Source organism: Rhinoraja longicauda, chromosome 16 (genome assembly GCF_053455715.1).
Source record: "Rhinoraja longicauda isolate Sanriku21f chromosome 16, sRhiLon1.1, whole genome shotgun sequence".
NCBI lineage: Eukaryota > Metazoa > Chordata > Chondrichthyes > Rajiformes > Arhynchobatidae > Rhinoraja > Rhinoraja longicauda.
Window position 1 is genome coordinate 15,189,764 of NC_135968.1, and position 12,395 is coordinate 15,202,158.

Here is a 12,395-nt window from a genome sequence, read left to right on the forward strand (position 1 = left end):
CTTTTTCCTGTCACCTTATAAATCAAACCTCCCGGAACTGGTAACAACCTTGTAAATCTTTTTTTGTACCTGTTTTCTAATTGAATGGCTGGCTCGAAGGGCCAAATGGCCTCCTCCTGCACCTATTATCTATTGTCTATTATGACATCCAGGTCTCTCTGTTCCACAATACTCACCAGGACCCTATCATTTACTGATATTTTAAGAGATGCAGAGGCACTGGATGAAAAAATGTTAATAAGATCTTGTTTTGTGTATAAATATACAGAAATTCACCAAGACAAAGTTCTTCCTAAGATCTTCTCTAAACCTGGGTCAAGTATAGATGGGCATCTTCGTCGACACGGACAAGCTGGGATAAATAGCGTATTTCCATGCTCTGACTTTAAAACCATGGTTCTACACATTGGAGTCAGTCCCAGAGTCCGACATGAAACCTAGCGATGCAGAGACACTAAGGCAAACCCTGTATGTGTATTGTGTTATAAAGTGTAAAGTCATATACGTAGGAAACATTTCTTGGTTATACAATGTAAATACATCAAGAAAGATAATGTGTCCATTTGTGGAGGACTAATAAGATAATTGCTTCTTGTTCCATCGGTGTCCGCTTAATCATTAGTGAAATTACAGAAATTGTTATTGATTGTGTAACACTGACTTTCCATTCAAGTTCTACTGCAACAAAGAGGTGAGAGCCACATTCTCTGGCATTATGGCAGCATTCAACTAAGCAAAGCACCAAGTGGCTCTAACAAAACTAGTCATTATGGTAAATGAAACCCATTCAATGTCTAAAGTTGCTTGATGCCATTTGAAACAGTCCAGGTTGTTAACAGCATGTAAACTCTACCCAGGGATGTCACTGCATAAACATTTCTGTGAACCTTCTTCAACCCTGCTGCCCTATCCCTATCAATCTGTCTGTGACTTTGGTGAGGCCGCAATTGGAATAATGTGCTCGGTTTTCGGTCACCCATTTAAGCTGGAAAGAGAGCAGAGAAGATATACGAGGACATTGACAGAACTCGCGATGTCCACATGCTTAATCATGTCTTTCATAATTTAATGAACAGAGAGAGGTTGGCAGGCTGGTATTTTCTTCATTGGAGCACTGGAGGCTGAGCGATGATCTTATAAAGGTGTACAAAATTATTAGGGGAATAGATAAGGTGAATGTCACGGTCGGGGAATCAAGAACTGGAGGATATCGGTTTAAGGTTAGAAGGGAAAGATTTAATAGAAACCTGAGTGGCAGCATTTTCACACAGTGGATGGTGGGTTTCTGGAATGAGGTGCAGGATAAAGTAGTTGAGGCAGGTACAATAACAATATTTTGAAAAACCTTTGGACAGTTACATGGTTTGGAAAGGTTTAGGAGGATATGAGTCAGGTACGGGCAAATGGGATGTGAGCTTGGGTGGAGTATCTTTGTCAGCATGGACAAGTTTAGTTTAGTTTAGAGATACAGCACAGAAACAGGCCCTTCGGCCCACCGGGTCCACGCCAACCAGCGATCTCCACATATTAACACTATCCTACACACACTAGGAACAATTTTTACAAGATAATTAGGGGATTGGACACATTAGAGGCAGATAACATGTTCCCAATGTTGGGGGAGTCCAGAACAAGGGGCCACAGTTTGAGAATAAGGGGTAGGCCATTTAGAACGGAGATGAGGAAGAACTTTTTCAGTCAGAGGGTGGTGAAGGTGTGGAATTCTCTGCCTCAGAAGGCAGTGGAGGCCAGTTCGTTGGATGCTTTCAAGAGAGAGCTGGATAGAGCTCTTAAGGATAGCGGAGTGAGGGGGTATGGGGAGAAGGCAGGAACGGGGTACTGATTGATAGTGATCAGCCATGATCGCATTGAATGGCGGTGCTGGCTCGAAGGGCTGAATGGCCTACTCCTGCACCTATTGTCTATTGTCTATTGTCTATTTACCAAGCCAATTAACCTACATACCTGTACGTCCTTGGAGTGTGGGAGGAAACCAAAGATCTTGGAGAAAACCCATGCAAATCACTGGGAGAACGTACAAATTCCATACAGACAGCACCTGTAGTCAGGATTGAACCTGGGTCTCTGGCGCTGCATTCGCTGTAAGACAGCAACTCTACCGCTGCGCCACTGTGTCGTTCAAGTTAGGCCAAAGTGACTGTTTCTGTGCTGTATGACTCAAGATGCTTGTTGATGATGCCACAATTCAGATCCATTTACATCTTTTCAATGATAAAGTAGTCTTTACCAACCTACCACAAGATCTGGTTTTATTTTGACTGCTGCAGGGAACAAATGTGCGACCCAAATGCTAGATGATGACCACATACTAACAAAACAAGGGCCTGCAGTACACCTGTGAAATTGAGTTACATTACCATTGCTGCTTGCCATCATCATCTTGGAGTTTGGCATTCCTCGTTAGTTGATCTAGCTCAACCTCATACCATGGCTACAAATACAGGGAAGAGCTGGTCAAATGCTGCTCTTCCTGATCCCTCAATGTTTTTCGTTTTTTCAGAATTTGTTAGAGAATGATGCAATATTCACCACGTTGAGAGGTGCAACCTCAAAAAAGTTTAATACCACCCAGGAAGATGGTAGCATTTGATATTGGCACTGACCACCAGACTCAGAGGGAATGGAATTTACTGGTGGGCAATAGGAAATTGATAAATCTGTACCTTAAGCATATTTTCTTTCCTGCTTGATTCCTTTCAACTGTTTTTCTTTACACCTGAATCATGGGAAAAAATCGTTTCTTAAAAGGTTAATTAGGCCATTAACTGTCCAAATGCAATCTTGATACAAGTCTGCCTTCTGAAGACTGAGACTGTGGAGAAGGTTTTGCCAGTGAGGCTAGGTGTTGTCAATCTGCCAATCTACTCCACTGCGGCCATAGCATTATTTTTTATCAGTACTATTTCTGTACCTGCAACACTATATTCTGCACTTTGTTTCCTTTCACTGGCGGTAGTACTTGTAATGGCTTAATTGTATTCATGTATGCTATGATTTGCCCGGATAGCGTGCAAATTGAATTTTTTTGCTGTATTTTGGTACTCGTAATATACCAATACCGATACCATATTTCAAAAACTAAATTGAAAAAAACAAGAACAACTAATTTTAACAGGTTATTTAATTTATTATTAACAAAATACAAGTGATGAGATTACATACAAAGCAATGAATTATGACAAAAGCAGTTTTCTGTGACCGGGTTCAGGGAGAAAGTAATGTCCACAGGGCAAGTGCAGACTGTAGAGGGAAGGTGGTGGGGATATTAGAGGTTGAACGAGGAAGATCACTTGACAAAAACTGGGTAAGGAAAGGAAGAGGCAGGCTCACAAGACAAGCTAATCACAGAATTTCAAGAATCACTAGACAGACAGTTCATTTCGACCATCATTCATGCTGTAACTGGAGTTGTCTACAGAAATAATTCATGGAAGTAATTCCCAAAATTTAGCAGTGTGGCAGGCACTTCTGGTTTAGTTTCTCCATACAGTGTGGTCTTAATATCTTGATTAACTTTTTTTCCCCTGATAATTGCAATCTTGCAGTTCCGACTCCACCTTGTAATTATAATGATTTCCCCCAGTGCCTCCACATCTCTTAAAATATTGGTAAATGGTAGGGCCCTGGTCAGTATTGTGAAACAGAGACCTTGGGATGCAGTTACAGTTTCATGAAAGTGGCAACAGAGGCAGATAAGGTGCTGAAGTAACCGTATGGCACACTTGCCTCCATATTAAGTACAGGAGTTGAACATTATGTTACATTTGTACAAGATGTTGTTAAGGCCATACATGAAGTACTGTGCAGTTCGGGTTGCTCTATTATAGGAATGGTATAATTATACTAGAAAACGGGTGCAAAAATAGATTTACAAGGTAATTACCAGTTCTGGAAGGTTTGGGTTATAAGGTGACAGCCAGGAGAAAGATTTAAAAGAAACCTGAGGGACAATTTTATCATACAGAGGGTGATATGTATATGGAACAAACTGCCAGAGGAATTGGTAGAAGCAAATACAATTATGACAATTAAAAGACACTTTGACCAGTACATGGATTGAACAGCTTTGGAGCAATATGGGTCAGGTGCAGGCCTCGTAGATAGGTCCAATGTCAATAAACAAGAGGGAAAGGAACCTGCTGATCTGAGAAAACTGTCACAGTAAAAGGTTTAACCTCTGCACTGCAATGAAAGACACTTCATATGGTGATATAACCTATCAAGGAAACAGATTAATGGGAGGGTCAGCTGCTGGTATGTGGGAGGAAATGTGCTGGTCAGAGAGACCCTGATAGAAGTGGAGCTGCTGGGTAGTGATGCCACTGAGAGAGGGAGATCTGCTGGTCTGCAAAATCCCTGAGTGAGAGATTTGCTGATCATTCTGCTGCAAGAGGTCCTTCAAAGAAAGCAGCTGAAGTCCTCTTCTCTGCTTTCCATCAACTGAATCGGGAAGTTCACCAGTGTGGGCACTCAGACTCCGAATGGATTTATGTGTGTCTGAAGGTATTGACAACTGATAGGTGGTCCAGCTTTGTGTGAGATTGATGCAAGAAACATGTCTCTTATGGCCTTTCAATGAACTGTCAATGCAAGGGAGGATGGACCCAAGGCTATCCTTGCAAGCACAGCGAAAGGAGGAAGAGGAAATACAGAAGAGAATGGGGTCTAGAGCACTGTTCACATACCACAATGGCACTGACAAGTAGAACTTCAACCAGGTGTACATAGTAAGAACACGTGTAGGCCAATTCTTTATGTAAATTTGCATCAACGTGGCAGCTGTATCAGGGAAGTTACAAACGAAGAAGGCAACGACAACTGCTCCTGAAATGAGAGAAGAAATGATCAGCATGCCCATCTGGTGCACTGAACATTACTGGCATCTTCATGTCTCATGTGTAGGTAGGAACTGCAGATGCTATTTTAAACTGAAGATAGACACAAAATGCTGGAGTAAGTCAGCGGGACAGGCAGCATCTATAGAAGGAATGGGTGACGCTTCCGGTGGATATCCTTCTACAGACTGAATGCAAATCATTATGCCTAATGATGATTCTGCCTACTCAGAACCACAGAGCTTCTTCACCATCAACAACTTGCAAATCAATTGATTCAAAATGTCATATCTGCTTAAATGCAATGTCTTAAATTAACGCTTTTCAATCTATAGTTACTGTGAAGGTCATGGAAGTGAAATAATTACAGAAAGAGAACAGTGATATACTGAAGCATACCCGCATTACAAAAGAAAAGTGCATAAATGTGAATAAATTCCCGGAGCCAGATCAAGTGTATCCTAGGACATGTGGAAAAGGTATGAAGAAATTTCTGGGGTGCTAGTACTGATATTTGTATCATTGTCAGAGACAGGTTGAGGTGCTGGAAGATTGGGGGTGGCTAATGTTGTACTTCTATTTTAGAAGGGCTGAAAGAACAATGCAGGAACTACAGGCCAGAGTTCCCAAGAACAGTGGTGAGAAAGTTACTGATGGGGATTCTGAGAGACAGAATTTACCTGCATTTGGAACAGCAAGGGCAGTTAGGAATAGATAGCATGGCTTTGCAAAATCATTCCTCACAAATGTGATTGTTTTTTGAAGAGGTGACCAAAAGGATAGAATTTGTCGTTGTCTATATGAACTTCAACAAGGTCCCATACGGTAGGTTCGTCCAGAAAGTTAGATCACGTGGGATTCAGGATGAGTTAGTCAATTGGATGCAAAATTGTCTTGATGGTGGAAGTTAGAAGGTGATAGTGGAGGATTGTTTTTCTGATTAGGGGCCTGTGATCAACAATGTGCTGCAGCCACCAGTGCTGGCTCCAGTATTGTTCATTATCCAGTTTAATGATTTGGATAAGAATGGACTTGGCATGGTAAGTAAGTTTGCAGAAGACTGCAAAATTGGTGGTAGTGGACAGTGAGCAAGGTTATTTAAGAGACTGCAGATGCAGTACCTTGAACAAAACAGTGCTGGAGGAACACAGTGGGCAGGCAAAATCTGTGAAGGGAATGGACAAACGACCTTTTGGGTAAGGACCTTCCTCAGACTGAGCTTTGCGGTTTGCTCAACGTTATTTAAGATTTCAACAGGATTCAGAACAAGTGGGACCTGACCACATGAGGTCATTCTGTTCCTTAATACTCCCTGGGACATTACCATTCATGTGTATATTCTACACTTTCAAAATGCATCTCCTCACATATAAAAGGATGAAGCTCTATAAACTATTTCTCAAACCATTTACCAAAACATCGATATCACCTTGTAGCCTAAGACCATTCAGCAAACCATTAATAACTCACTAAACTTTGTGTATTCTGCCAAATTATTGATCATGTTTCTAACATCCATAACTAAATATTGTATATGTATAATAAGCAGCCAGGGTCCTACCACTGTTCCTTGGAGAACGTCATTTGTCATAGGCATTAATTTTTTTTTAAACTCTACCACCATCCCCTGTCTCAAATTGCCAAGCCAGTAAACCTACTCTCTGATATCAATCCACTTTACCTCTTCAAAAATTACATAATCTGCCCTTGACAAAGCCATACTGGTAATTTCTGATCAGTTCCTGCCTTTGTAAGTGATCCTGTCCATCAGATTTTTTCCAATAAATTTCCTACAACCGAAGTAAGGCTCACAGATTTGTAATTATCATGTTTTCCTTGGCTGCCCTTCTTGAAAAGTAGGTCCAGATTTACTGTCCACCAGCACTTTGTGTTTTGCTCAAGATTCCAGCACCTGCAATGTCTTGTGTCTCTTGCCGTGCCTCCCATCGGGACCTGGGATAAATCAACTCCAGCCTGGGGATTAATCCACCTTTATGTCAACTAAGGCATCGAGTACCTCATCTTTATTTGGAAACTTTCACCAATTTCACCTTTAGCTTGAATGAGTTCTTCAATGACAAAGTCTGGTTCCTTTGTGAATACTGATTAAGAACTTTTTTAGGACCTCACCTATACATCTGGCTCCACACACATATTGCCCCTGCTGTCTCTAGTGGGCCCTACTCTTTCCCAGGTTATTCTTTTGTCCTTAATATACTTACAAAAATCATACAGTCATACCTTAATCTTATCCACCAGTGATATTTGATGACCCCACTGTTTGCCTTTGATATTTTATTAGGCAAAGAAAGAAGCTTTTGCATGATATTTGCAAAGGCAAATGGTGAATATAAATGTTTACTAACCCATCAGTTGAAGTGCCTTTCTTTCTGTTCCAGGTAGTTTTCCAGAAGAATTTATATCTTGACTTCTCCATCGATGTGTTAATCCCAAATCCTCACGTAGTCGTCGATTCACACTTAAATGGCGAAATATTAGTAAGTAAAAAATGATGATCACAGTGAGTGGAACCAAGAAACATAAAATGGTTCTCACTTGAATCACAATCTTGTAGATAGTGGATGGCTCTTTCTCAATCATCTCGCATACAGTAGAGAAGAAGACAGTCTTATCCGGTGAAGTGTGGTCCAGGATACAGGCTGTTGATTGCCCATAAACAATTGCAAATGGCACTGATGAGATAGCTGACAATACCCAGATCAGTGCCAACAAATGGGCCGTTCGAGATTGTCGTAACCCAGTGATTGACCACATTGGGTGGCATATGGCGATATATCGTTCAGCAGTAAAGACAATTATAGTCCAACTAGTTGTGGCACAATAGATGTGCCTGACCATGAAGTAGAGTTTACAGAGTGCATTACTCAGCAGCCAGGGATAATACTGCCAGTAATATCTATAAACAGTCACTGGTATAGTCAACAAGAGTGCTAGATCTGCCACTGCCAGGCTGAGGAGGTAAGACCGAATGGCACTGCTCTTCATACGTCCATTTTTCAAGAGCATGAGAATGCTCAAACTATTTGCAAATATGCCAAAGAGTAAAAGCAATGCATAAAACACTGTGAGTGGAATAGTTACATGGCTGGGCCCTTGCTGATTGGACTCGATCAACAGATATTTACTCGGTAAATTTTTGCTCGGTTGAATCAAGTTCCTTGGGACTGATTCATTAATGGAGGATTTGACATGCATCATGCATGGATATGTATAATCAGTCAAAGACCAGTTCATTTTCTAATATTGGAATATTAACCAGAAGTTAATTTTCATCCAGTGAAATCCATGTGATGTTAGTAGAATGCAGGTTAGTGTAATGACACAGGCACCTTAATGCATGATTGGTTGAGCAATAGTTTCCACAAGTGTTGCCTGTAAGGTCTCAAAGCATTGGAATCTGTTTAAGAAAATATTCAAATGGCAAGTCCAAACGGAAACTGTGAAAAGATGGATTTGAAACATTTATTTAGAACAGTAATAACTTATTTGTTACAGGCAAACTGAGCAGTTAAAGTAGAATCGTAGAAATGTACAACATTATAGAGGTTAATTATTACAACATTACACCTCCTCCAACCTCATCTATTGCATCCGCTGCTCTAGATGCCAACTTATTTACATCGGCGAAACCAAGCGCAGGCTCGGCGATCGCTTCGCTGAACACCTGCGCTCGGTCCGCATTAACCAAACTGATCTCCCGGTGGCCGAGCACTTCAACTCCCCCTCCCATTCCCAGCCTGACCTTTCTGTCATGGGCCTCCTCCAGTGCCATAGTGAGGCCCACCGGAAATTGGAGGAACAGCACCTCATATTTCGCCTGGGCAGTTTGCAGCCCCTTGGTATGAACATTGACTTCTCCAACTTTAGATAGTTCCTCTGTCCCTCTCTTCCCCTCCTCCTTCCTAGATCTCCCTCTATCTTCCTGTCTCCACCTACATCCTTCCTTTGTCCCGCCCCCCCTGACATCAGTCTTAAGAAGGGTCTCGACCCGAAACGTCACCCATTCCTTCTCTCCCGAGATGCTGCCCGACCTGCTGAGTTACTCCAGCACTTTGTGAATAAATACCTTCGATTTGTACCAGCATCTGCAGTTATTTTCTTATACATTATAGAGGAGGTCATTTAGCTCATCATGTCTGCTTCCTTTTATATATCCCAATAACCTGAACTCAAAGTCTAATTAGGACTGGATTCTGGGGAGCTTAATGCAACTTTCTCCAAACATAGTGCAAGTTATCCATGGACAGGTTTTCTAGAACAGTAAGCAGCACTAGTTACTGAGTGAGTTCATGAGCAGAGATTTGTGTAGTCTGATATATATATCGTGGTGACATTTCTTTTGCAATATTAACAGCAACTACTGAGGAAAAATTGAACATGTATATATGTGTTAGAATTAAAATCACTGCTTATTCTCAGTCCATCATTCAATTTAAAGAATGAAAGTGAAGAATGTCTCATTCATTGGAAAACGGAGGGACAGCAAAATACCACAAACAGCACTACACACGTAATCATCAGGCTGCTGGAAAGAGTGCAGAAAAGATTTATGAGGATTTTGCCAGGACCTGAGGGTCTGAGCTGTAGGGAGAGACTGGGCAAGCTAGGATTGTATTCCTTGGAGCGCTGGAGGCTTGGGGGTGATCTAATCAGGCTGTATACAATCATGAGGGGGAATTGATAGGGCGAGTGCAGAGTATTTTACCCAGGGTAGAGGAAATAGGAAACAGAGGACATCGGGTTATAGTGAGAGGGAACAGATTTAATAGGAGCCTGCGGGCAACCTTTTCACAGTGGGTGGTGGAGATATGGAACGAGCTGCCAGAGATGGTTGTGGCAGATAAAATAACAAAGTTTAACAGACATTTGGACAAGTGCATGGTTAGGGAAGATTTAAAGAGAGATAAAGAGGCCAAACATGAGGTGGAGCATGTGCAGATAGCAGAGTTTTGTTGAATTTGGCACCGTGTTCAGTACAGACACCATGAGATAAAGGACCTGTTCCTGTGCTGTACTCACCACATTTATTCGAATAACGAACACTTACATTCACCCGTTACTGTGAAAACAGGCACATGCACTCATCCCAGTTAATGTGAATATACACACTACTAACCCCAGTTAATGTGAATATACACACTCTTATAGAGACGTATAAAATTATAAAAGGACTAGACAAGCTAGATGCAGGAAAATATTCCCAATGTTGGGAGAGTCCAGAACCAGGGGACACAGTCTAAGAATAAAGGGGAGGCCATTTAAAACTGAGGTGAGAAAAAAGAAATTCACCGAGAGTTGTGAATTTGTGGAATTCTCTGCCACAGAAAGCAGTAGAAGCCAATTCACTGGATGAATTTAAAAGAGAGTTAGATAGAGCTCTAGGGGCTAGTGAAATCAAGGGATATGGGGAGAAGGCAGGCACAGGTTACTGATTGTAGATGATCAGCCATGATCACAATGAATGGCGGTGCTGGCTCGAAGGGCCAAATGGCCTCCTCCCGCACCTATTTTCTATGTTTCTGTTGCTCAACCCAGTTAATGTGAATATACACACTACACCCACCCCAGTTAATGTGAATACAGGCACATGCATTCAGCCCAGTTACTGTGAATATACGCACCACACTCACCCAAGTTAATGTAAATACAGACCACCTACACTCACCACAGTTATTGTAATAAGGTATTTACACACGCCGCAGTCACTGTGGTTATAGATGCACTATATTCACCCCAGTTACTGTGAATATAGACACATTACATTCAAGATAGACACAAAATGCTGGAGTAACAGCGGGACAGGGAGCATCTCTGGGGAGAAGGAATGGGCAATGTTTCGAGTCGAGACCCTTCTTCTGAAGCAGGGTCTCAATCCGAAACGTCACCCATTCCTCCAGCATTTTGTCTATCTTCGGTGTAAACCAGCATCTGCAGTTAGTTCCTTCCCACTCTACATTCGCCCCAGTTACTGTCGGTACTCTACACTCACCCCAGTTGCTGTGAATACTCAGCCGTTATTGTGATAAGGTATTTACACTCACCCCAGATATTGTGAATATAGACACGTACTCACCTCAGTTGCTGCAAATGTAATTAGTGTGCACATGTGTCGTTACCAGAAATGTACACACTACACTCACCCAGTTACTGTGCAAGTGGACAATGTGTATTCCTGGTCACTGTGAATGCATTCAGCACCAACCTACGCAGCCGCTAGTCAGTAAAGCTGTGGACACTCACCTGACTACTGGTGCATATAAGTTGTCTAAATTCACTCTATTAGAGTTGATCACGATCACGGACAATCACCAGAAAGCAGTCACTCATCCGGTGGGAATACAGCGAGCAAATATTTATCTATTGTCTATGGATATGGCTTATGCTCACGCATCTATTGGTAAACACAGCTAATGCAATTTCACCTGGTTCCATTAATCATGCCATTCCATGAACTGTTAATATACCCAGTGCATTAACCCGGTCAGTGAGGACAAAGCAATGAGTACTCTGCCAGCTACATTCAAAATAACAGAAGCCAGGATGCCTCTTAATCCCTCTCCACCTTTCAGTATCATCATCTGATCTTGGCCTGACCGTCACTTTCCTAGTTGTTCCGCACACCCTTGACTCTCCTTTCGACCAAACACCAATCAGCCCTGATCCTATTCAGTGATTTCACCTCGACAGCTCTTTCAGATACACAATTTCAAAAGATCACGGTCCATTCAGGAACTGCTCTTCATCTAAATTTACATCTTAAATACGCGGCCCCTTCCTCTGCAACTGCCCCCATCATTCCCCTCAGAATCTGAGATATTGTAATAATATCCTTCTCATTCTTCTAAATTCCAATAAGGCCCAACCATTCTCAACCCCTTTTCATAAAGCAACCTGAATTATTTCAGAGATCAGAGTAGTTATCGATACATAACAGAAACAGGCACTTTGGTCCACCATGTTCATGTCTACTTTAAGTGCCTGTTTAAATGTCTTTCAGTGTGGGGTTTGTATCAAGATATCAACCACGCTGTATAAAAACACAATTTCCGCCAATTCCTTTTAAATCTCCTTCCTCTTATCTTAACCTACGCTTTTTGTTTTTGACAGTGGTAGATTGGGAAATAGATCCTGACTATCGACACTATCTATTTCTATTTTTTTTTTTAAATAGTCTTGGAAATAGTTCTAGTCCAAAGGTTGAAACCCTAAAGTTTTTTAGGGAGCTGTTTACAGATGAGAAGCCTGGTACGTGGGAAACTGCTGAACGTGAGACAGGGGGAGTTCAACGAGATCTGGGTGTCAATGAAAGGAAGCATGCAGGTACAGCAGGCAGTGAAGAAAGCCAATGGAATGTTGGCCTTCATAACAAGATGAGTTGAGTATAGGAGCAAAGAGGTCCTTCTACAGTTGTACCGGGCCCTGGTGAGACCGCACCTGGAGTACTGTGTGCAGTTTTGGTCTCCAAATTTGAGGAAGGATATTCTTGCTATGGAGGGCGTGCAGCGTAGGTTCACTAGG

The 12,395-nt window shown here is 41.9% G+C and overlaps 1 protein-coding gene across 1 annotated transcript; it reads right to left on the reverse strand.

Moving 5' to 3' along the window:
* Positions 1 to 4,240: 4,240 nt before the first annotated feature.
* LOC144600815 (neurotensin receptor type 1-like) lies at positions 4,241 to 8,072 on the reverse strand. Its single transcript, XM_078412707.1, has 2 exons — positions 7,223 to 8,072; positions 4,241 to 4,845 (listed from the first exon to the last, which is right to left on the reverse strand). The coding sequence occupies exons 1-2, from the start codon at positions 8,070 to 8,072 to the stop codon at positions 4,241 to 4,243; spliced, it is 1,455 nt and encodes a 484-aa protein (XP_078268833.1).
* Positions 8,073 to 12,395: the final 4,323 nt, after the last annotated feature.